Below are 26,289 nucleotides of genomic sequence, written 5' to 3'. Positions count from 1 at the left end.
TCTACTCATCCTTCAAGGTTTAGTTCAAATCCAGCCCGAGGCTGTGCTTCATAAAATTAATGAAAAAAACATCTTTTATTCTTTTTTATTTTTCTATTCCTTAACTAGATCATAAAGACTATGGAAAATAGAGGAAATTTGGTGCAGAGGAAAGGACAAGGGCCTGGAATTGGCAAACTTGGTTCTAGTCCTTGTTCTAACACTAACTTGATTTGGGCCTCCTCAGTTTCCCCATCTGTAAAATTTTGTGCCAAACTCTCTATGGACCACTCTTAGAACAGTGTTTTTAAATAAGTGAAGAAATACTTCATTTCAGTTAGAGGTACTAGTCTTAGTTAGACACTGCAGAGATGTAACTAGAGATGTGCTATTTCCTCCCATCCCATCCAAGTTCATGGAACCCCCTGAAAAACCCTGTTGGGATCTGTGGACCCAGTTGAATCGTCTCCAAGGTCCTTCCCGCACGGGCATGCTCTAGCCTAAGATTTCTTCTAGCAACGGCATTGTGTTTTAGAAGGTCTTCCTGCTCTGACATTTTACGTGTCCCTTTTTCCTCTGTAAAGCAGTAGCTCCCACAGTACAGAGGGCCAGCGAAGGCCGCCTTCACTAAAATGGTGCTGACAGATCCCATGTGGCCATGAGAAAGGAAGCTGCCACCACCTAGCGGCAGAGGGGTGACTAGCAACGCGTCTGCTGCAGGCCCAAAGGGGGCTATGTGTGGTAAATGGGTGCTGCGGGGCACGGAGTGTGGGGAACCTTTACTCCAAAATTACTTTTATTAAGCTGAAAATAGTCTTAAAGAAAAAGTGATATGAGGCCAAGGTACAGAGGATTTCAAAAAGGAAAAAACATGGGGCAGAGTACAGATCCTCACAGCCCACCCTAGGAACAAAACGAGCCCCGAGAACAGCAACTGAGGCCACGCCAGGGGAGGACGTCCGTGCATGCGGCCGCCTTCAGAGACCAGAACGGGCACAGGAGCGGCTCTTCCAGCCTCCCCGTCACTCCCCTACCGCCGGTAGCGATACCGCTTAAAGTGGAACCAAAGCTGGAAGATGCCGTTGGCAAACTGACAGCGGAAGCCGTGGCGGTGCGAATACTCCCACTCCCGGTTGACAATCTTGAAGGCGATGTCCTCGTAGGGAGGCCCGGCATGGAAGCGCAGGATGGCAAAGTCCTTGTTGTCCTGGCATGCCTCCAGGAAGTACTCCGGGGTGGAGCGCTTGTCAATCAGGTCTGGGTAAAAGATATTAAACTTGTAGCCTTGCACAATCTTTGGCGGGGGGTTGTCAAAGTCATAGTGGGTCTGGTTGTACTTGTTCCACTCAAAGCCTGTGTGGACACGGTTGAAGAATCGAGGCTTGCGGGGCCGGTATTTGTCTGCCCACAGATAGGCCTTGCCTGTGAGAGGCATTTCCACACTGAACTGGGCCTCGTCTGCCCCCATGCCCTCCTTGGCCCGGCGGAAGAAGATATCTTCTGCGCTTTCACTGGCATCTCCTATGGCCAACAGAGGGAAGGCAGCAGGTTACAAGGCTTGCTCAAAGCCTGCACAAATGCTTTAAACTGGGAAAGAGGAAACGTGGCTTTGTCTCCGCCCCCACAACTCTCTCCTAATTACCAGGATACCCCTAACTATGTGTACCCCTTCCTTTTGGCAGGACGCATGTCTCTGGCTTATCGGCAAACCTCCCAAACCTCTGCAATTTTTCATAAAACCCTAATTTGTTCCCAACTAGTAGAGCACATATATGCTGATGTTCCAATCTCACTATTATACACTGTCAGCTGGCACGGAACCCCAGTTATTGTTCAGTTGTGTCCAACTCTGTCACTCCATTTGGGGTTTTCTTGGCAAGGAGACTGGAGTGGTTTGCCACTTCCTTCTCCAGCTCATTTTACAGATGAAGAAACTAAGGTCAACTGGGTTAAGTGACTTGACCAGGGTCACACAGGTAAGAAGTGTGAAGCCAGATTTGAACTCAGGAAGGTGAGTCTTCCTGACTTCAGGCCTAGCTACCCAGAGAACACGAAAACCACACTGAATAAGAAACCACCTAAAACAACTGATAGAACAGAGGAGAGAGGAAGAGAGGAAAAGCAGAGGATTCCACCAAATTCACAGGGGTGTCAGGGAATGAAATTTGGCATGTGCTGGAAGAAGTTCCCAATGGAGTTAGCATTCACAAAGCCAGGGGGACACTTTGAGGAGAGACGTTGTATAGGAGATAGAAGTCTGGACTAGGAGAAAAACTATGGGTTCTAAACTCTGCCACTCATTAGCTAATGATCATTTCTTCTTCTGTAAAATGGGGCACAAGCAGCTGCTTGTGACAGTATAACTCACGTACCTGTGACCTGTAGCTGTTGTCGAGAGAGCAACAGGCGCTGAAGGTCCTCTTCTGACTCTACCACATGGGCATCAAAGGGCAGCTCATGGGAAGTGAGCAACCTGGGGCTGTACTTGCCAGCATCATAGTCATCTAAGCTCTGCTGGATCAAGTCTTCCTCCATGAGCACGGCTTCCCCCTCGCCCTCAGCTTCCCCTTCAGCTCTGGCCTCTCCTTCCGCTTCCTGCTCCTCTGTGGCACCTGATGTGGAAGGTCCCGGTTGGGCCTCACCTTGATCTTCAGGCTCTGATCTAGAGAGAAGCCAGGAGGAGAGAGTTAGATGAGCTTCTGAGCTTTCACTCTCTGTCCTGCAGGGAACTTCTTAGAAGCAAGTCCTCCCCTCATACAGACATCTGGGAGATTGCTCCACGGTACCTTCTATCCAGGCCTCAGGCTCTAGTGGAGACTATAAAGAGTAGTTTTGGGGAAACTAGTCACTCTCCTTGTTGGCCCATTCAAAGGGTGGAACTATCCTATCTTTCCTTAGTGGTCCAGGACTGATGGGTTTCTCTGACCTCTGGAGTCTAGTTCTCTTCCTGGACCAGTATTCCTCTTAGGAAAACAAATCTCCCACAGTTACTTCCTGTGGGAAGAATCTGGAGGAGCCCAGAGGCCTTAAGGCTTGGACTCTCTTCCAGATATTAGATAGGGTGATCTTAGGATGTGGTGAAGAACTTTATCCCTTTTGGGATTCCAAAGTAGAGGGCCTTAGATGTTGATGGCTTAAGACCATGACATCAGTTTGGAGTCAGGCATGGGGCAGAGTGGAAATGAAAAACCAATGTAAGAATCCAAATAACTCAGAGATGACCTTCTGACCATCCTGGAATCCTTCCTTGAAGCCCAACTAATGGGGGATTGGTTGATTGAGCAGAAGAAAGGAAGAATAAGGAGCAATAAGTATCCTACCTCCTCCTGGAGAAGCCAAACCCTGGTGTCTCAGGGAACCTGTACCTGTCACTGGGAGATGATGGCTCTTTCTTGAGGATGGGGAATAGGGGCTCGCTCTCAACACCTTGCTCCTGTTTCAACTTGTACAATTTCTGCCGGAGTACATCCTGGTGACGCTCACGGAGCCTGAAACAAAGGAGCAGGACAGAAGATTATTCTTCAGCATGAGCTATGATGGATTCTTCTTCCATTCAAATGATGTCCTGAGAAACATCCTCAGCTGGGAATCAAAAACACTCTGGGACCTATGAAGGGGTAAAAAGCAAACCAGAAGGTCAAGAAGGCCGTTGTCAGCATATAATCAGCATGGAAGAGGAACCCCCTTCTGTAGACTCCTCGTATGTAGAGAGTCAATTCAGCAACTACTGTGCAGAAGAGACCTGTGCTGGATCCTGGGGGAAGGTGTAGTTTCAACAAGCATAGTCCCTAGTGGGGGTTAAGACACAAACATAGATATGTGTAGTATCATGTTATAGGTCAGTCATTAGAAAGGTACAGAGGACATGTCTGAGGAAAAGGACCAGAGGACTTTGGCAGGTACTTCCACTGTATCCTGGGAAGGTGGCAGATATCTTCATTATTCATGTTAGACATGGACAAATGGACACGATTGCTCTCTTCAAGTATTTAAAGGTTATCATGTGGAAGAGGGATCAGACTCATTTTATTTGGCTTCAGAGGCCAGAATTAGAAGCAATGGGTAGAAATTGCAGAGACTTCAGCACGATGCAGAAAAATATTCCTGGCAATTAGAGCTAAAAGAAGGAGGGCCAGGCTGCTTCAGGAGGCAATGGGTTTCTTTTCCCTGGAGGTCTTCAAGTAAATGAATGTGGATACTCACATTCAGGTGCAAGATGCCCACAGAGGATACTGTGTGAGCTTTTCAGGACAGGCAGGAAATCAATAAGCAAAGAAGACATTCTAGGTATAGTGAATAGCAAAGTGCTAGGTGGTGGGTAGTAGCAGTGGGGCAGCAAAGGCTGTGTCTGGAGTTCAATTTGGTTGGAACATCAAGTATCTGGGAGAGAACTTTGAGATAGAGGCTGGAAACCTGGGATGACAGCACCAGTGGTGGAGGGCCTCAGGACAGTGAGGTAGCCTGGTAGAGTGGAAAGGGCACTCACTGGCACCAGTCTCAGGACTTTAGCTTGAATCCTGGTTCAGCTACTTTCTACCCTATTTAAACTTGGGCAAATAACTTCTTCCAGGGCCTCAGAATCTTCATCTGTAAAATAAAGGGGTTAAAACAGATTACCTCTAAATCTACTTCCTGACTGGTGGTTTGGGTTAAGCCAGATGGAGACATTAGATCATATCCCTGTAGTTCCAGAATGTTTTTCAAAAGATTTCAAAAGCATTTTCATGCAAGGTTGGCATTAATCTTCATGGTCGTCCTTGGAGGAAGCTAGGAGATGCTATCTCCATTTGACTGATGCAGGGAGAAGCAAGGTATATAGATTTTTCAAGACTTTCCCCAGTCACAGAAGAATTTACCATGCTGTCCTTAGTACCCTGCCCTGTATTCTGGCCCTCCCTCAATCCACCTCATCCATCCCCTCACCTGGCTCTGGCCATGTGTGCCTTGAGTTGCTGCAATAGGCTCTCCCAGTACCCAATATCCAGGTTGGGCCCCCCTGCCCGGATCTTGCCCTCGATGCCCTGGAAGATCACTTGGAGCTGATTGTAGGTCTTTCCTTTGAATACTGACTGTACATCAGAACTAACAGAGGCATTTACCCCTTCTCGACGCTCTCCTGTGGGGAGAATAGGAGAGAAACCTATCAGTAACCTGGGGCTTTGCTGCTTATATAATTATGGTACTTTTAGTACCAGGGGATTATTCTCTTCATGTATACGATATTCCTCTTGCTCCCTAACATGCAGTCCTCCTCTAACCATGCTAGTTTCCTCAGTCCAACAAACATGGAAAGCTCTACCTTCTTTGTTTTTCTTAAGGCCTAAAATTTGTCCCCCACAAAATCCCTGAGTCCTCTAACTAGTTCACAGATTTTATCTATTTCTGTGGACAAATACAACAGGCTTTTCTCAAATTTCTCTGTGCTTGCCTTCGCTCCAGCATGGTACTGCTGGCCATCCTTTCCTCATGAAGATTCTTTCTTGCTATGTTTTGGTGACATTGCTCTCTTCTCTGGCCTAGGAGACCCCTCCCTTTCAGTCTTCTTTGCCATCTTGGAACCTCTTTCTACGCCGTTTGTTAGTGATTTCATGATCCCTCATGGTCTAAACTACTCTTTACTCAAATGGCTTCCAGTTCTCTCTACTCAGCCCCAGGGTTCTTTTGAGTTTCAGTCTCACAGTGCCAGTGGCTTATTGGACTTTTCAACTGAATATTACATAGAAACCGAAGATTCAAACGTCTGAAATGACTCATTATCTTAATCCGCTCTCATTTTCTCTACCTTCCCTTCCTAACTTTCCTGTTTCTTTCAAGGGCATCACCATTTTTCTGGTAACCTAAGAGTCATCTTTGTTTCCTTACTCTCTCTGACGCCCTAGATTCAATCAATTTCCAAGTGTCTTTGAGGCTCTCTCTAACATATGAACATTGCCCTGGTTCAGGACCTTATCACCCATAACCTGGGTTGTTGTATAACCTCTAATTGGTCTGTCCTCACAGTTACCTATTTGGAAAGCAGAGGTCTGACCATGTCAATTTCCAGATAAACTCTATTTGTTCTTTATTGGCTCCAAGATAAAATGCAACCTCTTCTATACAACTGGTTCCAGTCATCATTTCCAAGTGGATTACAAAATATTATTGCCTTTTGTACAGTCTGTGATCCAGCTAACATGCCTAGTTTGTGGTTTCTCACACGTGACATTCCATCTTTTGGCACTGTGTCTTTGCATAAGCTGTCCCCTCGTGCCTTCTATGGCTCCTTCCTCATCTCTCTTAGAATCCCCAGGCTCATTCAATGCTCACTTCCAGCTCCACCTTCTCTGGGAGGGACTCGTCTGATTCATCAGCTGCTCGTGCCTCCTCCAAAACGGCCCTGCATTAACCACTCCCCCATCATATCTCAGCTACATAGAGTCATACTCTGGATAGTGCCACCACCCACAAATGTTCTGCTTCCATGCTTATGAATTCTGAAATTCCCTTATCTGATCACAAGCTGTTGTCACAACCCCACCCCTCCTTTGCCTTGAAACCCCAAACTTTCTTCTCCAAGTTCACTGTGACCTCTAAGCTTATAACCACTTCATTTTTTTCTCAGGCCAACAGCCCTGCACAGACCTACATTCTCTTCTTTTCCTTAATTCCAAACTATTCTTTCCCGTTACGATGACTTCCCAACCTTTGACTCCAGCACTGGGTCACTCTTATTCTTTTCCCATCTTGACCTCATCATTTTTTTAACCCTTACTTTTTGTCTTAGTTTAAGACAGAAGGGCAAGGGCTAGGTAGTCAGGGTTAAGTGACTTTCCCAAGGTCATATAGCTAGAAAGTGTCTGAGGCCATATTTGAACCCAGGTCCTCGTGACTCCAGGCCTAGTGCTCTACCCACCGAACCACCTCTTTGCCCCTTGACCTCTTTATTCAACCAAAAATGCTCTCTCCAAATTTACTAACAATCTCTTACCTGCTGAATCTATTGGCCTTTTCTCAATCCTCATTGTTCCTGATCCTTCTACAGATTCTGTCAATCACCCTCATCTCCTTGATAGTCTCTTCCACCTGGGTTGTGATACCAACCTATCCTTCTACCTCTCTGACTGCCCCTTCTGAGTCTGCTTTGCGGGATCTTCGACTAGGCCATGACTGCTTTCTGTGGATGTCTCACAGTTTTTTGCTCTGGAATCTCTTCCCTTTTCTCTCTCTATACTGTTTCATTTGGTGATCTCACGAGCTCCCAAGTATCCAATTATCATCTCTGTGCCAAAGAATCTCAAATCTACTTATATGACCCCAACTTCTCTGGCAACCTCCAGTCTTTTATCTCCAAGAGGCATCTAGATGGTGTAGTGAACAGAGTGTTGGGTCTGGAGTCAGAAAGATCTGAGTTCAAATCCAGCCTCAGACACTTCCTACCTGTGTGACTCTGGGCAAATCCCTTAACATCTGTCAGTCTCAGTTTTCAGTCATAAAATGGAGATAACATCATCTATTTCCTAGGGTTGTTGTGAGGATAGAATATTTTAAGCATTATAGAAATTCTAGTTGTTATTATTGAACATCTCAAGTTGGATGTTCCTTAGACATCTTAAACTCACCATGTCCAAAACCAAACTCATCTCTCCCCAGCAAAACATTCCCTCTTCTGAATTTCCCTATTCCTGCTGAGAGTAGCACTATTCTCCCAGTCACTCAGGCCCCCAATCTAGGAATTATCCTAGACTCCTCACTCACTTCCCACATCCAATCTATTGCCAGAGTCTGTTGATTCTTAATTTTGTGCTCTCTTTTGTTCCCCTCTCTCCCCTGACACTGACACCACCATAGTGCAAGGTCTAACCTCATGTCTAGGTTAGTGCAAAAGCCTCCTAGTTGGTCTTCCTGCCACAAGTCTTTCCCCACTCTATCCAGTTTCCATGTAGCTGCCAAAGTGATTTCCCTAAAGCACAGGTTCTGACCATGTCACTTCTATACTCAATAAACCTCAGTGGCTCTCTATCACCTCCAGGATCAAATTTAAAATCTTTTGTTTGGCATTCAAAATCTCCAAAATCTGGCCCCTTCAGATATTTCCAGTTTACCCTTTCTCCCTACCATCTACTCTGGGACACTGGTCTTCTTGCTCTTCCCTACAGAAGATACTCCATCTTAACTCCCAGCAAGTTCACTGGCTGTGCCCCATGTCTCTCCCTCATCTCTGCCTCTTGGCTCCCTTTAAGTCCTAACTAATATTCCACCTTTTGTAAGAAGCTCTTCCTGATCCTCCTTAGTTCTAGTGCCTTCCTACTGTTGATTAGCTCTGATTTTAGCCTGCAAATAACTTATTTCCCTGTGAGCTTCTCAGGAAGCAAGGACTATCTTTTGTGCACTTAGTACAATGCCTGTCTCTCCACAAAGTAGGTGCTTAATAAGTGTTTATTGACTGGGTGATTGATTGTACATATTTTGAATTTCTTTATTTATATATGTAAAAGTTGTTTCCCCTGACAGAATGTATCCTTAAGGGTAGAGACTTTCTTTTTTGTCTCTGAATCCCTAGAAGCTAATATACCTGGCACATAGTAGGAGCTCACTGATTAACCACCTCTTCCAAGAAGTCTTTCTTGACCCTTCCCCTGTGCATAGTGCTCAATTTCAACCTCTTATGGGCTCATCTGTAACATTCATTTGGACACATTATTATTATTATTTGCACTCAGTAGGTAGTCAAGATACATCAGCTAAGGCTATATGCTGCAGCACATTCTGAGGGATTAAAGTTTAAAGCTGGAAGGTATCTTAAAGCTCAACTAGTTCAACCCATTCTTTGTACAGATGAGGAAACTGAGGCCCCACAGGGCTAAGCAACTTACCCAAGGCCCCATAGGTAATATGTGGCAGAGGCAGAATTAGAACACAGGTCCCCAAGTCTCCAAACTCATTGCTCACTGAACTAGAAGGTAAAAGACTTAAGTTCTAGTACAAGCTCTTCTGTTAATTAATCTTTTCTTCTTTTTTTAAAACCCTTACCTTGTGTCTTAGAATCAATAATAAATATCTATTCCGAAGCAGAAGAATAGTAAGGGCTGGGCAATGGGGGTTAAGTGATTTGCCCAGGATTACACAACTAGAAAGTGTTTGAGGTTATACTTGAACCCAGGACTTCTAGTCTCTAGGCCTGGCTCTCTAGCCACTAGGCTGTCTATAGCTGTCCATAATTAATTCTATCTTGATCAGGCCACTTGGCCTCTCTTGGACCCATTGTCCTCATCTGTAAAAAGAAGACTAGACCTTTAAAAGAACATGTCCTGCTCTCAAAAAGCTGCTGTGCTACAGTTTCGCCTTCACGGGTTTAGATTATAAATTCCTTGCGGGCAGGGACTGTCTTTATTTATTTATTTGTTTATTTTTTTATTTTAAACCCTTAACTTCTGCTTCTGTGTATTGACTTATAGGTGTAAGAGTGGTAAGGGTAGGCAATGGGGGTCAAGTGACTTGCCCAGGGTCACACAGCTGGCAAGTGTCTGAGGCCGGATTTGAACCTAGGACCTCCCGTCTCTAGGCCTGACTCTCAATCCACTGAGCTACCCAGATGCCCCCAGGAACTGTCTTTTGCTTTTTTTTTTTTTTTTTTTGTATCCCCAGGGCTTAGCACAATGCCTTTCATATAACAGGTGCTTCTCTTTGTAGTGGCAAAAAACTGGAAAACGAGGATATGTCCTTCAATTGGGGAATGGCTGAACAAATTGTGGTATCTGTTGGTGATGGAATACTATTGTGCTCAAAGGAATAAAGAACTGGAGGAATTCCATGTGAATTGGAATGACTTCCAGGAATTGAGGCAGAGTGAAAGGAGCAGAACCAGGAGAACATTGTACACACAGACTGATACACTGTGGTAAAATCAAATGTAATGGACTTCTCTACTAGCAGCAATGTAATGATCCAGGACAATTCTGAGGGACTTATGAGAAAGAATGCTATCCACATCCAGAGAAAGAACTGTGGGAGTAGAAACACAGAAGAAAAACAACTGCTTGATCACATGGGTTGATGGGGATATGATTGGGGATATAGACTCTAAGCGATCACCCTAATGCAAATATCAGTTATATGGAAATAAATCCTGATCAATAACACATGTAAAACCCAGTGGAAATCCACGTTGCTGGGGGTGGGGGGGTGGGTTTGAGGGGGAGAGAAAGAACATGAATCATATAACCATGGAAAACTTTTCTAAAAAATAAAAAAACCTCAAAAAAATTAAATTAATTTAAATATTTAAAAAACATATATATATATAAATAAAACAGGTGTTTAATAAATGCTGACTGAATGAACCAAATAAATGAAAGCCTCTATGATGAAGTGAGTTCAGGACAAAAACCTGTCCTAATGGCTCCCTCTAGTGACTAAAAGCGATACTGCACCAATGCAGACTAGTGCCATTTCAATGCTATTTTTCAGCTTAAAAATGTCAGGAGCTGGAAAGAACTTTTAAAGATAACACAGTGTAACCCTTTTTTATACTGGAGCTCACAGTCCATACAGAAGAAGGGGTTTTCCCAAGACCACATCACACCTGGCAGCTGGGATTAAAACGCAGGTCACCAGCCTTCCTGTCCCAAGCCCTTCCTACTGCATCCTTGTTTCACCCCCACCCTTCTCACCTCTGCCCCCCAAACTAAATGACTGGTCAGTGCCTTTAGGTTTGTGGGCCCAACAGTTACCTGGCCCCTTTCCAGACGCCTCAAGCTTGCGGAGTTTGGAGATCTCATCCTCTGTAATGATGGTCATGTCTCTCCAGAAATCTACATTCTTGCCCTGTTCTAACTCCATGTATACCTAAAATTGCAAGAGCAGAGAAAACTTGTGAGGAACTACCAAACAACACTGAGGAGGGGCTTACTCTGTCTGATCTTGGGAGAGTGAAAGGAAGCAGGCTGTTAGGAAAAATCTTCCTAAAAGAAGTGGCTATTCACTTGGTCTTGAGATGGGGAAGTTTTAGAAAGGCTGAATGAGCCTCAGAGATGATCCAGTTTGCTCCTCCTCAGCTTACAGATAAGGAAATCAGGGCCAAAGAGATATGAAGTAACTTGGCAAAACCTTTCAGATGAGCAGCGTCAGGACTTGACCCCATGTCTTCTGTCTTGAAATAGCGCATGCACAAATCAACCACTTACAGAGGGCTCAAAATATATATGTAGTATAGTGTAGGCAGGAGCTACATGACTAGTATGTGTCTTGGTTTTGATGGAGCAAATCCAGCAAATAGGCTATGACTCAAAAATGTATTAAAATTAAACTCTAATGCAGAAGAGAATAGAAGAGATGGAAAGGAAGAAGAAAGACCATTTTTGAAAGAGGAGTTCTATTTGGGGAGGCAGAATCTGAAGGGTAAATAAATAGGATTTGAAGAAGCAGAGACTAGAAGAAAGAGAGGGAGGGTAAGTGAGGCATTCGAGATCTAGGAATAGTGTGAGTAAGAGAGTAGAGGCAGAAGAGCACTGCATATGGATGCGGAGCAGAGACAGCAGCAGGGTGAAGTGAAGCTGGGTAAATTAGGGACTTTTCATCAGCCACATATCTTGATTTTTTTTTTAAACCCATATCTTCTATTTAAGTATCAATTCTAAGAAGAGAGGCAAAGGCTAGGCGGTTGGGGTTAAGTAACTTGCTCAGGGTCACATAGCATGGAAGGGTCTACCTAGGTGCTCCTAGACACCTTGTTTTTTGTTTTTAATTTTTTAAATTTGAAAACTTTTATTTAATTAATTGATTTAGAATATTTTCCCATGGTTACATGATTTATGTTCTTTCCTTTCCCTCCTCCCACCTCCCTCCCATAGCCAAGGAGCAGTTCCACTGTTTTTTGTTTGTTTTTAATTAAAACCTTGTCTTCCATCTTGGAGTCAATACTGTGTATTGGCTCCAAGGCAGAAGAGTAGTAAGGGTAGGCAATGGGGGTCAAGTGATTTGCCCAGGTCAGATTTGAACCTAGGACCTCCCATCTCTAGGTCTGGCTCTCAATCCACTGAGCTACCCAGCTGCCCCCAGTTCCACTGGGTTTTACACGTGCTAGACATCTTGTTTTGCCAAATATTGGACTGGTTAGTAAGGAAAACAGGAGGAGGGGTCCAGCTTGACAGGGAGGGTGAATACCTGTATGTCCTCCAGAAGGTCTTCCATGTCTGACACTGTGAGACCATTGAGGAAGGTGTAGGGCTCATGCATCTCCACAGCCAGGTCATCATCCTCTGCACTGATGTACTTGGCCAAGAGGTCGATTGGCTTGGCCCGTCCATCCCTTATGCGGATTTTAGAACTGCAAATGGCCAGAGAGGGAGTTAGTTTTTCAGTGGTCAGAGTGGTGACTGGGTGTAGTCTGGGTTCTCAGAGCACATGTATGGTCACTGTGAGCCTGTGAGATGGAAATATGAATGGGGAAAGAGAAGTGGCTGGGTGACCAAAGAAAGCCCAGTGCTGACCTCTCCTAGATGGAAGGTCAGAGGCAAGCTGGTCAGCCTTGTGGTGCTGCAAATCTCACATCTACAAAATGCAGTGATCACTGTCCCAGCTCTTTCAGGAGGCCATTGTGAGCAAGTACTTGTTAACCTTAAAGCACGGTGGTAATGTTGAGCTATATGTATGGTCTGCTAAGGTTAGTGTGTGATCATGGGCTGCAGACTAAAGGTAAACTGTGGGCAGAGACTAAAACACAGGCTGGTCAGAGCTTGAGGCTAAAATTCATGGAGAGGATAGTATTAGGCTTCCTTTCCTGTCCCCAGGTATAATCTTAACGAGAACTTGATTATCTAATAAATGATAATACAACCTTGGAAGAAGTACTTCTCCCCAATGCAAAGATAGTATGAGAAAGGATAAGGAAGAGAAGCACCCAAAGATTCAGCTGCCTTTTGGTTCTTTGGGCCTTTTTCCAAACAGGCTGAAAAACAAGCGTCCCTCAGCTCTATGATTTTGGACAACCACAATGCATATCTAGCTGAGCCCTCAAATTGTTCTACTTGAGGTTTCCTTTAATCCCTATTAGGCTTGCATTCCTGTTTAGTTTGATGGTGGCCCCTCTGTCCTTACTCCTAGTACTTCCAAGTTGGCCATGGGATACTTGGATATCCTTTATTCTCATTTTGGTGAAAACAAAATCCCTCCACTCTCTCTTACTCAGTAATGTTTTATTTTTGACTTGGCAACTCCAGGGAAGATGAAGAGCAGCACTCAAAGATATAACCTGCCCAGTGATAGGGGCTGTATTCTAGCCTCTTCCATAGAACCCATCAGGCATTTTTTCCTCCCACCTTGGTTCTGTTACCCTTGGCTGTCACAAGCTGACTCAGACACACCGAAGTTTGGCTTGCTGAAGGTGGAAGTTGTCTTCCTGCTCCTCCCATGTTTTGAAGTGTTCTGCCTCCTTCTCCCTTTGCAGCATCTCTAGCTCTTGTTCCCGCATAGCTTTCTCCCTCTCTCGCTCTAAGCGCAGCTGCTTCACCTGGGAAGAGAAGAAAGAACTGTCTCGACGGTGGGAAGATGGAATTGAGGGGATAAAATGAGCTATTCTTGCAAGGAAATCTCCAAGTTGGGGAGGCCTGAGAGTCAAAGACCATACCTGATCCTGAGAGGGGAGCTTGGGTGAACTCCTACCTTCTGCAATTCTAGTCGGTTGTCTTCCTGGATTCTCTTGTTTCTCTCCTTTAACTCTTTCTCTTCTAGGTGGCTGATCCCCTTCTTCTCTAGTGCCTGGCAAAGACAAACACACGACCAGCTGAGTTCTCGTTCAGCTTCTGCAAAGGACCTATATGACTAGTACAGATCACCAGAGGGCAGTATAGTATAAGAAGGGAGGGATTTTATATCTCCTTAGCTTTCTACTACATTCTGCTGGTCACAGGATCATAACATTCAGTTAGAAGTAACCTTTAGAGAACAACTAGTGCAGCCCCTATATATTATAAAAGAGGAAAAATAAGCCCAGGGAAGGGAAGGGACTTATTCAAGATCTCATGACAGTAAGTACCCAAGCAGATTTTAGGAATTTAGACTAAATCTAGTGTTCCTTCCATTATACCAGGGGTTAACTTTTTCTGGTCATGGAACCATGGAACAAAATAGTGTTTTTAATGCACAAAATAAAACAAATAAGATTACAAAGGAAATCAATTATATGGAAATAAAGATGTAATGATGTAACAATTTTTCCCTTCCAAGTTCGCGGACCCTCTGAAATCTATCCACGGACCTTAGGGGCCTGCGAACACAAGGTTAAGAAACTCTATACTCCATTGTACTGATTTCCTAAAAGAATGTTCTTTCATGAAGCCTTCCTAAGTCAAAGGAGAATCTTTTGTGTTCAATTTGGATCAGTATCATTAGTGATACCATTTTCATCCTAGAACTTGACTTGGACAAAGGACACCTTATGCCACATGTAAATAGCATGTTATTCAACTTCTAAATAGACAAAAATGAGGGTAAGTCTATTTTAACACCTAATTAGAAAGATGAGACATTTGAAAGTAGGATAGAATGGAAGACATTGGGTAGGCTTTCCCACTAAGCCCCAGGTGTAAAAAAAGGACAGCTTCCCAAGCCCCCACTTTAAGACCAAAAATATTAGGTTTGTAGAGCAGCTGGAATTTAGCAAAGTAGAAAACACAAGGGAGTGAAATCCCTAAGACATTTAAGCACTTTACAGGGTGCTTGTTCCCCGTTTTCATAATTATGAACCCTGGTGCAAAAATGGTATCCAGAGCAAGTTACAGATTGGAGTGAAATAAAAGAAATGAGGGGGAGGGGTTGGGGAGGAGTTCCTTCTGACCTAGCATGACTATCACTTGTCACATGGGCTACTGGGCTCTAGAAAGAGGCTCTGTGAGGTTAAGAAGTCCAGAATCATATCTGACTGACACTGAACCCAACTTTCACTATGAATTGTCAATGTTCCCATATTCTTTGATGAGCTTAGCAAAAAAAAAAAGTAATGTTACTATTGTCTGAGTGTTCACTGGGGCTGAATCTAGGACCTGAGGCCGGCCTCTGGGGATGACTTCAGAAGGGATAAAAAATGAGTGTCAAGATGGTTCAAGTCATCACAAAAGAAAATGTGCAAAGTTGGCTGAAGTTTCATGGAACTGTAGAAGGCAGTTCTGCTTTCAAAGAGAGTAAGAGAAAATCTGAGAACAACCATCAGGTAGTCACCGTGATGATGGGCAAATTTTAGGAGAGGAGTTCTCTGTATCTCAGGTCTCGATTATTGAAGGTTTTAAAAGCTGTAAGACTTCAGGCTGTTGGTTCCCCACCTCTCCTCCCAAGATAAAGAAAATCTTTCTTAAGAGGAGACATTGAGGGAGATTTCATAAACTGATGCTGACTGAAATAGGCAGGACAGAAGAATAAAACAGCACAGAAGAAACAATAATAAAGGTTTTCAATAATCAATGAATACAGTGACTGATCATTACTTTATAAGATTAAAGGGGAAAAACCTCCTTCCCACTCATGTTTTGGTAGAGAGGTGGTGAACCATATAGAGGAGATGAGGCTTTTTTTTTTTTAAAGATATGATCAATGTATAGATTTGGTTTGCTTAACTATATTTATGTGTTTTAGGGAAGGCTTTCCAGGGGTAGGAGAGAGTAACAGGAAAGAGCTATTAGAACATCAACTGAATTTTTATTAAATGCCTACTGGGTATAATGTCTTATGCTAAACACTGGGAACACACAGATAAAAAGCAATATAGTTAGGGCAACTAGGTACCACAGTGGATAAGAGTGCTAGGCCTGGAGTTGGGAGAACCACGGTTCAAAACTGGTCTCAGGCGCTTCCTAGATGTGTGACTCATTTGTCTATCACTTGTCCTTCTATTTTAGAGTTGTTACTAAGACAGAAAGTAAAAGTTAAAAAAAAAATAAAGCAACAATGTCCATGCCTTCAAGGAACTTCCATTCTACTTGAGGTGATACAGCATATACACAGATAAAGAGAATATAACTATGTTATATATATATATAAATATAAATACGGTAACTATGGTAACAAATGGGGGACACGAGAAGCACAAAACATAAACTTTACGTACTGGGAATTTATCCTCAAATCAAGATAGAATAAAAATGCTGTGGGTTTCTAAGCTCACAGTGAGCAAGAAAAGGCAAATTGGAAGCAAGAGTGAGACTATTTGAGGGAGGCAGAAATTTGGAGGAAACCTGGTTCAAGAGAAAAACTAGACAATCTAAGAACTACCTTATGCTCCCTTTAAAATTTGACTTTATTCTATTACAATAGGGATATTGTAATAGAATATTTTTATAATAGAATAAAAGAAATAATACAATACAAAATTACTTCACACTTCTCAAAAATAAGGGAAAAAAGATAAATAATAACACAATCATACTATTTCAGGCTTGAGCAGATGAAGATTAGGATGGTGGTATTGGATATAGCAACTCATTTATATAGCACTTTAGGATTCATACTAATAAGCTAAGCTTATCAGCTTAGGGTGATAAGGACAGTGAAAGGACTTGAAACTAGGCCCTTTAAAGATTTATAATTAACCAAGCAATATTTATTGAGCACCTTCTACATGTCAGATATCATATTGGAGAAACAAAAAGAGGCAAAAGGCCTGCTCTTGTGTAAATGGAGTTTTGGTCCCTGGACTATATTCCCCAGAATTCTTTTTCTCTTCCCAGAATTCCTCAAATTATGTTCCCCACATTGCGTCCTCACGTTTTTTGTATATAACCTGGCTCTCACTTCTTGCTTTTGGCGGTCCACGCAACTCTCTCTTTGCTGAGGCTATCATTTTATTTTTTCTTCAAGTTATTATTAATAAATCTTATAAAATTATAATACTTGAAGCATTTGGATATTAATTTTTAATCTTACTCTCTCTCAAGGAGCTTACCGTCTATTGGAAGGAGACAACATGCAAACAACTATATACAAAGAAAGCTATATACAGGATACACAGAAAGAAATTAACAGAGGAAAAGCATTAGAACTAAGATGGGTTGGGGAAGATTTTCAATCAAATAAAGGATTTCAGTCAAATCTTTAGAAGTAACTGGGGATATTTAACCTGAGGGGAAGACTTAGGAAGAATATGAGAGCTACCTTCAAATCACCTGGGAAGCAAATTCTCTAACTACTGGAGTTCCTGTTGTGAGGTGAACCTAGCTAATTGGTGACCAAGTACATGAGAGCTAGCCTAATACACCTGCTGGCTGACCCTAGAAACCAGACTTGGTTCCACCTTCCTATGCCATCTGGTTGCCCATTCAGGCACCTCACCATCTGCCTGTCCCCGCAAACTCACCATTTCCCCAGTCTATCCCTCTGTCCCTGTGATTCCTTAAACCAGAGCTTCCATTCTTGGCCATTATTCCCCTACATGTGTTGTTTTTTTCCTACAAAGATGCGAGTTCCTGGAGGTGAAGGGTGTTTCTCGATTTTAATATTTATATCCCCAGTGCCTGGGGGCATCTAGGTGGTACAGCGAATACAGCACTGGGTCTGGAGCCAGGAAGACCTGAATTCAAATCCAACCTCAGCTCTTTCTAGGTGTGTGGAACTAAGCAAATTATTTAATCCTGTTTGCCTCTGTTTTCTCACCTGTAAAATGAGTTGGACAAGGAAATGGCAAACCACTCCTTTTATTTGCCAAGAAAACTCCTAATAGAAGTCACAAAGTTGAACATGACTAAAAAACAAATCAGCAATCCCCAATGGTTAGCAGATAATAAATACTTAATAAGTGTTCATTCAATAAAGTATCTTAAGGGAAACTGTAGAGATTATTAGGATAATTTTGCTTGCCAAAACCAGGACTAATTAGATATTATAAGAAAATTTTAGCTTGATATGAGAAGATAAACAATCAGAGGTATTAAAAAAAAGAGTAGGCTGCCTTAGGAGGTAGAAATAGTGAGAAAATCATTATTGGAAATTGATTAAGTAGAGGCTAGATTTCTATTGGATTCTATTTGTTGATGGCTATACGAGAGACAATTCATATTTCAGGGAAGTTAGACTAGATGATCTGAGATCCCCTCTGACTTTGGGATTCTATGAATTGGGGAAAAAAAAGAAAGAAAAAAAAAGAAAAGCAAAAGATGCAAAAGATATTGTGAAGGAAGACTATAAAAGGTTGAGTGATTGACCAAATGGATTAGATAAATGGAGGAGTCAAAAGACCAGAAGTGAGCCAGCAGAGTATAACAGGAAGAACCGTGGACTAGGAGTTTAGAAGTCTGGGCCACATTCTGCCTTCTATCATTGACTGGTAATGCGGCCTTAGAGAAAACATTTCTAATAAAATGTAAACTCCTGGAAGGCAAGGATTGTTTAATTTTTGTATTTGTATCCCCAGGGGTTACTAAAATACCTGGCCTAGAGTAAGCATCTAATATATGCTTATTGACTAACCAGCTACCCATTCAGAATCACAATTTGTTGATTAAAACAGGTATTAAATGTAATAATCTCTTGTCTCAGCTCCCTGTGAAGATGCTATAAGTTGCTATCCAATAGCACTGTTATATATCTCATGAAGGTTGCAGACAGTCCCTTACCTTGTTCCATATGAATGTTCCCAAGAGATTATTGTCTCCAAAGGGGTTGTCAGTGTTGGTGTAGCCCATATACTCTTCACCCCAGCCCATCTTTTCTCTCTTCTTTCGTTCTTTGGCCTCCTTCTTTGCCAGTCTCCGGGCCCGTTTCTCCTCAGGTGTCTCAAAGGCTTTCATTAACTCTTCTTGTTGCTTTTTCTCCTCCTTTAGCCTACGTCGCTCCTGGAGACTCAATTTCTTGTCTAGGGCCTCTTGAGGGCTCTGAGAGTGGGGCGGTGAAGGTGATGGAGAAGACACTGAAGAAGTAGATGATCTGCTCTCATGATGTCTCCTCCTGCGTCTGCTCCTGTGATCCCTCCTTGGCTCACTCCCAGAATCTGACTGGGAAGGTTCCCGAGATCGAGGCCGTGACTTTCTTGGGCTTCTCTGGTCCCTTTCAGAACTCTGATATTTCTTTGATTTCCTCCTATGTCGATCTTCTTCAGAATCAGATCTGTGGAATAAATCAAAATATCTGTCACTACAAAAGATTCCCAAAGGTTTTACTGACTTTTTACAAGTTTGGCTTGCAGATTCTGTTACATGAAGATGGCAGGCAGGGAAGAGACTTCCCACAAGAACCATAAATCAAACAGTGTCAGAGAGAATATGAGTAGAATTAAAGATTATCCAGTCAAAAGCTATTATTTTATAGTTCAAAGTACAGGAACAACAGGTTCCTGGAAGAGATAGAATATACCTTACAAGAGTGAATGTATATACTGCTTATCTTCTTAATGGATGGAGGAGGAAATTGAGGGAGAATTCAGAACTCAATATAAAAAAAAAAGTTTAAAATATTTATTTTTTAAATAAAAGAGTGACTGTTTCTTCAGTTATGAAAATATAATCAAAACAGCTTTACGCTGAAAAGGTATGGGGGAGAGAAAAAACAGATAATGTATGCTACTAGTGGGGTCTTGGTAGAGACAGCTCAAAATCTGGCCTCAGAAAGACCTAATTCCACTCAGACATTTTCTAGCCATGGGACTTTGGGCAATTCATTTGACAGGTTTCTCACCTGTAAAAGAAGGGTAATAACAGCACCTACTTCAAGAAGGTTGCTGTGAAATGAGATTATGTGTATGTAAAGTGCTTTGTGAACCTATAAATGTCAGTTATTACTCTTATTACCAGTATAGCCACTAAGCAACAGTTACAATGCAGGTAAAGGAATAGCAATAAAAATACTCAGACATTTACAGGAGAAGAAATCTAAGAAAAGGGCCGGTAATAAAATTCATGGTCTTGGGTTTTTATAGGCCAATGCACAAAATAATAGCAAAATAGAGATTCTCAATGCAAGGAGTCAAATTTGAACTTCCAGGTATTATTGAAATTTGGTGGAATGAGACTCATACCTAGAATAGAGTTCCCAATGCATATACCTTATTAAAAAAGAAAAGGATTAGTAATAGTGGGGGTACAGCAGCACTAGATATTAAGAAGATAAACTCTTATGAAGAAATATAGAAACTAGAGGAAGAATGGCAGAGACTATTTGGGAAATTTTGTACAGGCAAAACAGAAGAGATACTGTCATTGCATATATTACATATCACCTGGACAGAAAGGAAATATAAATAAGTTTGGGTAAAAAGATCACAAGCCTGGCAGAGAATCATGATATAGAAGCGGATTACTTAGATGTCTGTTAGAACTCTGCCCAAAGCAGGGTGGCTAATTTAAAAAAAAACTTGTCTTAATGACAACTTCACCCTTAAAAAAGGTAGAGGCAATGGTACAATGGTAAGAGCGCTGGTTTTGGAGTTCAAAGAGCTGGATCTAAATATTGCCTCTCTGATGCTACCTGTAAGACAATAAGTCAATCTCTTAATGTCTCCTTTATAGCAGACAGGGAAGACATTCCAAGAGCAGAACAACATATATGCTGTCAGACAAGGTTTTTGTATTAGCTGTTTTTACTTAATTTTCTATCACAAGAAAAGGTTCAAAGGAGATAATGGGAAATGACTGCTAGAAAGACAAAAGACATCAACAAAATAATAAAGTTTTTAAAGTCATAATGGGGAAAAGAGGATAATCAAAGAGTAAGATGATTCCAATTAATAATATTGTATGCAGTTAATTGCTCAACTTTTATTTTACTTCTTTTCTCCATTCAGAAGGACTAAAATGGCTAACAGTATTTGATTCAAGAGAACCAGGTGTTCTTGATCAAGTTGCCAACCTATGTAAACTATATCACAAGGGCACTGAAAGACTGGCAGACATAAGTAGTAAGGGTCTGAGAGAAAGAGCCTGGAGAGTGAAAAACATATGGAAGGAAAGAAGGGTAGATGCATTCCTGATTTTCACAAAAGGGAAGAGAATGGTCTGCAGACTTCTGGCCAGTGAGCCTGCCTTTAAGGCTTGTCAAAATTTTAGAATGTACTATTAAAGGGACAATTGGGGAACATCTAGAAAAGGAAATGGCAACTTTTTTTAAAGCCCTTACCTTCTGTCTTGGAGTCAATACTGCTCCAAGGCAGAAGAGTGGTAAGGGTAGGCAATGGGGGTCAAGTGACTTGCCCAGGGTCACACAGCTGTGAAGTGTCTGAGGCCAGATTTGAACCTAGGACCTCCCATTTCTAGGTCTGGCTCTCAATCCACTGAGCTACACAGCTGCCCCTGGAAATGGTGATTTTAAAGAGCTTCAAGATTCTAAATAGCTTCATTATGGGACTTATGAGAAAGAATGTTATCCACATCCAGAGAAAGAACTGTGGGAGTAAAAACACAGAAAACATTTCCTTGATCACATAGTTCAGTGGGAATATGATTGGGAATGTAGACTCTAAAACAATCACCCTAGTGCAAATATTAATAATATGGAAATAGGTCTTGATCAATGACACATGTAAAACCCAGTTGAATTGCTCTTTGGCTATGGTAGGGGGAGGGAGGATGAGAGGGAAAGAATATGAATCATGTAACCATGGAAAAATATTCTAAATCAAATAAACAAAATGGACTCATTATGACAGAGATATCACAGTGGTAGTTCAGGAGAATGTTGGTTTGCACATTTTAGAAAAATATTTGACAAACTATCTGATGTAATTCTTGAGGCCAAGATAGAGATGTAAGCTAGACAGAAACACAATTAGAGGGATTTGGAACTGAATGCATGACAGTGTGATGTCAACTTGGGAAGTCTGTAACTGAATTACTCAGGGACCTGGGCTCTGCCCTGTGCAATTTATCAATGACTTGGATAAAGGTATAGGGCAGCATTGGAGAACCTTTTAGAGATCAAGTGCCCAAACTGCACCTTCAAGCCGCCTGTGAGCCCCCTCCCCCACCAATTACCCCAGAGAGTGAAGGGAGGAAGTACTAGAATTGGGCTGTTGGGCAGAGAGGTGAGGCATGCAAAAAAATGTCCTCAGGTCCAGTGGAGAGGGGGAACAGAGCAGGCCCCTCCAGCAAACATGCCATGCCTTCGCCAACATAGGTATAGGGGATACGCTTATCAAATATAAAAATGACAAAGTTAGGAAGAGTGGGTAACCTTGGATGACAAGTTAGAATCCAAAAAGATTCTGATTAATATAGAATTTTGAGTTGAATCTAACAAGTTTAAATTTAATAAGGAAAATGCAAACTTAGATGTGGGTTAAAAAAATTGTCTTCATAAGTGATGGTGAAGAAATATTAGATAATTATTTATTTGAGGTCTTAGTAGACTGGAAATTTAATATTTCAACAGTGTGAAATGGCTACTCTGAGAAGTTATTTGGAGTGCTGTATTCAGTCATGGGCATCATATCTTAGGAAGAACACTGGAAGGCAACCAGGATGGAGAAAGGCCCTAAAATCAGGCCACTTAAGAATCATTTGAAGGAAGAAGGGATGGTTAGCCGAAAGGAGAGGACACTTGGGAGTGTCAGCATAGCTCTCTTCCAAAACTTGAAAAATTCAACATGTTTAAGAGAGGTTAGATTTATTTTGTTTGGCTCCAGGGGGCAGAACTAGGGGAAAAAAAAGTGGGGGGGGGGGGAAGAAACTACAAAGACAAAAATGTTACCCTGATGTCAGGAAAAACTTTCTAATGATCAGAGCTATCCATATATGGAATTAGCTCTCTGGAGAGGAAGTGGATTTCTCATTGCTCCTGATTCTCCACCCCCTAACCCCCTTCACTGAAGATCTTTAAAGAAAGGCTAGATGATGATCTGCTTGTCTGGTGTGTGCTGAAATTTTGTTGAAATAGGAGTTGGAATTCACTAGTCCTTTCCAATATCCAAAGAGGGGAGATTACTTGCTTGTTACAAAGTGATTACTATAAAAATATTCTCATCATTCTTCCATGGGGCAGCTGGGTAGTACAGTGGACAGACAGCCAGGCCAGGTTCAACTTGGATCCCAGACATCTCCTAGCTATGTGGCCCTAGGCAAGTCACTTCATTCCAATTGGCTAGACCTCATCGCTCTTCTGCCGTGGAACCAATACACAGTATTGTGTCTAAGACAGAAGAGAAGGTAAGGGGTTTTAAAAAAGCAAAGCAAAACAAAACCAAACAAAACCAAACAATTCTTTCCCCGAAATCTCTCCTAGGTTGGTTGGTAAAGTGTTTCTGTTTAAAAAAAAAAAATATATATATATATATATATATGTATATATATATATTTTTTTTTTTGACAGCTACTTGGAAGATGAGAGAGGGTTAAGAAACTGGAAGTAAGATCAATTAGAAAGCTATTGCACTAGAGTGATAAAAGCTTGAATTATGGTGCTATCTGTGTATATGGAGAGAGTAGGACAGATATAAGACATGTTGTGGAGATGGAACTAATAAGATTTTGCAGTAACAATTCCAAGGTTGTAAACTAGGATGAAGTGGTGCTCACTTAAAGAAACAGGAACAGGTTAGTTAGGGAAAGTTGTGGATTTGAGACAAAAAATGAGTTCAAATTTGAGCACAATAAGTCTGACACCTATGGAATGTCTAGCTGACACCTGAGAATTCAAGAATTAAATTCAGAGTAGAGAACAGGGTTGGCTATATAGATCTGGGATCATAGGGATTTCAGTTTTTTTGACTAAATGTTATCTGGTCAAACTTTTTAATTTTACAGGTTAGAAAAAGGAGGCTCAACAAGATCAAGCAGCTGGCCAAAGGTCACACAGAAAGTTTGGAAAGAGAAATTTGAACTCAATTCCTTTGACTCTGAGCCAGTGCTCTTTCCATTGTCATGTTCCTGCCTCCAAAAATACTTGTTCAGATGGGGTTCTTTGAGCTCTCATTCAAACATGAGAGAAGTGGCATACATGTGGTGATGATGGAGGAAGAGGGAATAACAGTTATGTTCAAATAGTTGAGAGGCTGTTATGTGGAGGACGGATTATATTTCTATTGCCCTGTGGGGGGCAGAAACAATAGGTACAAAGTGCAAAGGGGCAAACTTTTTTTTTAAACCCTTACCTTCTGTCTTAGAATCAATACTGTGAATTGGTTCTAAGGCAGAAAAATAATAAGGGCTAGGCAATGGAAGCTAAGTGACTTGCACAGGATCACACAGCTAGGAAGTATCTGAGGACAAATTTGAACCCAGGACTTCTCATATCTAGGCCTCGCTCTTAATCCATTAAGCCACCTAGTCGCCCCATTTCCATCAACTTTTTAATGCTCTAAGCTGTCCTCCAAAAATTATTGGCTGCCTTTGGAGGTGACAAATTTCACTTCATTGAAAGTTTTCAAGCAGAAGCTGGATGATCACTTGTCTGGTTGTCGTTGAAAGGAATTCATATTCAGGTTCAGGTTACAGTGGTTGGCCGCCGAACTCTGAGATTGTGTGAACCCAGGAGAGCTGATGAGATCCCCAAGAGAATGGAGGGGTTGGGATAGAGACTTGGAGGACACCTGTAAAGGAGTAAATTGAGCTAGTATCTGCAAAAGTGTTCACTGCAAACCTTAAAGCCCTATACAAGCTAGTAATAATAGCTGCCAGCATTCATACAGAGCTTTAAGGTTTGCAGAGCAACTTATAGATACTATTTCATTTGATCTTAACGACAATGGGAGTAGGTGATATTATCCCCACTTTACAGTTAAGGAAATAGAGGCACAGACTAGAGTGAAATGACATATCTAGGTTTACGTAAATAGTGTCTAAGGATGGATGTGACCCCGGTTTTTCCTGGCTCCAGTTTAGTACTCTAACCAATACACTGCCTAAGTAGGAGGAGGACGACTGCCCTGCGAAGCTGACTAAGAAGTAAGAAAGTAGGATGCACACGCTCATACAAGCAGGTAACTCAAGCTAAGCGCAGAGCACGTCCTCCCCCTCCCTCTAAGGGTAGACCATGCTACACCCACAACTACACACTCGCTAAGGGAAGACCACGACCCATCCACCCACATCCACCCTCAAGAGAACCAACTATACCCACAGAACTGACGAAGGCCGACACCCACCCCTAAGACAGGCGGAGCATACTAGAAAAACATAGACACACCCTCCCCAAGCGGACAACGCCGTAAACAACCCTTCAGCCACCCACCCACCAAGAGAATATCTTACCACTCACGCCCATACCCTCCCGCAGAGGGCAGACCACGATAGACCCGGCCCTAAGGGGCCTCCTCACCCCTGAACTCTCCGTTCCCGTTCACGGCTCCGGCTCCGCCGTCGCCGCCTCTTCCGTCCCTCGCTGTTCTCGCGTCGCCGCCGTCCATCTCGGCTGCGGCTGCGGCTCCGGCTGCGGCTCCTGCTTCGCCGTCGCCGCCGGCTTCTGGAGCTCGGGGAGCGCGAGCGTGAGCGGGAATAAGACCGCGAACGCGACTCCCGGGTCCGACCCATCCGCCAAACCCGGATACAACCTCTAGCCTCGCGCGCCTCAGAGGAGAAGGCCCCCCGAGCTGAGGGCCTTCTTCTTGCGCGGCGCTCGGTGGGTCTAACCCGAACAGAGCCACTTTACTATAGAAAATAACAATCGTAATAATAACCGAATATGGCCCCAAAAGAGGGCAATTTCCCCTTCCTTCTACTTCCAATGGGTTTTTGCTTTTTCCTAGTAAAAGTGGGGCCCCAGGTCACCTTCTCTGTGGTTTACTTCCCTCAGGCAATCTCTCGGACAGCCCAAGCTTCTTGCTCCCTTTACGTCGGAGGCCCAGCGAAGAGTCCTGTGGGATGATGACTTCGCGGAAGCTGACCCTCTGAGAGGCTAAGTCCTGGGAAGCCGCTTGGGTTCGAATTAACTGAGAGTCTGATTCTGTGGTGGGAGAGTTTCCCCATCTCTTGGAGATCTCAGCAGCTTTTACTATTTCTCTCTGAAATAAGATTCATCATCTCCGATAAAGCCATTTCTTCACGCTTCCAATCAAGCAACAAGCATTCCTTAAGCTCCCATTGTGTGCCGAGCTCCATGTGAAGGAAGGTCTGGGGATTCAAAGACCAGAACTGTCCGATGTTTGTTTTCATTTCCACTCGTGAGACCCTGTGCACATATTAAAGGTTTATACGCAGCATCTTCCTAGCAGAAATAGATTACTTGGGGCGGGGGAGGGCACTGGCAGGGTGCAGTGGGAGTGGGAAATCATGCAAAAGGTAGCATTTCTTTTGAGTTTTGGAAGAAAACCAAGGGATTTCGAGGGTTGGAGGTGGGCGGTGCATTCTGGGCAGAAGATACGGTGCCACGTCTCGGAGGAGGAGAAGGAGAATTGAGCAGCATGAAGACCAGCCAGGTCAAAGCCGT

At 42.8% G+C, this 26,289-nt stretch overlaps 1 protein-coding gene across 2 annotated transcripts; it reads right to left on the bottom strand.

Moving 5' to 3' along the window:
- Positions 1-757: 757 nt before the first annotated feature.
- Positions 758-25,508, bottom strand: CACTIN (cactin, spliceosome C complex subunit). 2 transcript variants are annotated; one of them, XM_044671323.1, is made up of 10 exons: positions 25,183-25,508; positions 18,555-19,044; positions 13,618-13,713; positions 13,320-13,465; positions 12,121-12,283; positions 10,689-10,803; positions 4,903-5,095; positions 3,345-3,467; positions 2,352-2,641; positions 758-1,500 (listed from the first exon to the last, which is right to left on the bottom strand). In XM_044671323.1, exons 1-10 carry the CDS (start codon positions 25,392-25,394, stop codon positions 1,010-1,012), a joined length of 2,319 nt encoding a protein of 772 aa, XP_044527258.1. In that variant the 5' UTR covers positions 25,395-25,508; the 3' UTR covers positions 758-1,009. The 2 variants fall into 2 exon arrangements, with proteins under 2 accessions (XP_044527258.1, XP_044527264.1); XM_044671329.1 differs by having other exon boundaries at positions 18,555-19,047; positions 25,207-25,508.
- Between the last annotated feature and the right edge of the window lie 781 nt (positions 25,509-26,289).

Source organism: Gracilinanus agilis, chromosome 1 (genome assembly GCF_016433145.1).
Source record: "Gracilinanus agilis isolate LMUSP501 chromosome 1, AgileGrace, whole genome shotgun sequence".
Lineage (NCBI taxonomy): Eukaryota > Metazoa > Chordata > Mammalia > Didelphimorphia > Didelphidae > Gracilinanus > Gracilinanus agilis.
This window is presented reverse-complemented; position numbering and strand designations above follow the sequence as displayed.

Bases quoted from the DNA above. Each gene is read 5' to 3' on its own strand.
- CACTIN (XM_044671323.1), bottom strand. From the start codon at position 25,394: ATGGGTCGGACCCGGGAGTCGCGTTCGCGGTCTTATTCCCGCTCACGC. The intron at 19,045-25,182 runs GTGAGGAGGCCC...TTTATTCCACAG, and splicing joins CGGGAACGGAGAGTTCAGGG to ATCTGATTCTGAAGAAGATC. The intron at 5,096-10,688 runs GTAACTGTTGGG...TTCTCCCCACAG, and splicing joins GGCGTCTGGAAAGGGGCCAG to GAGAGCGTCGAGAAGGGGTA.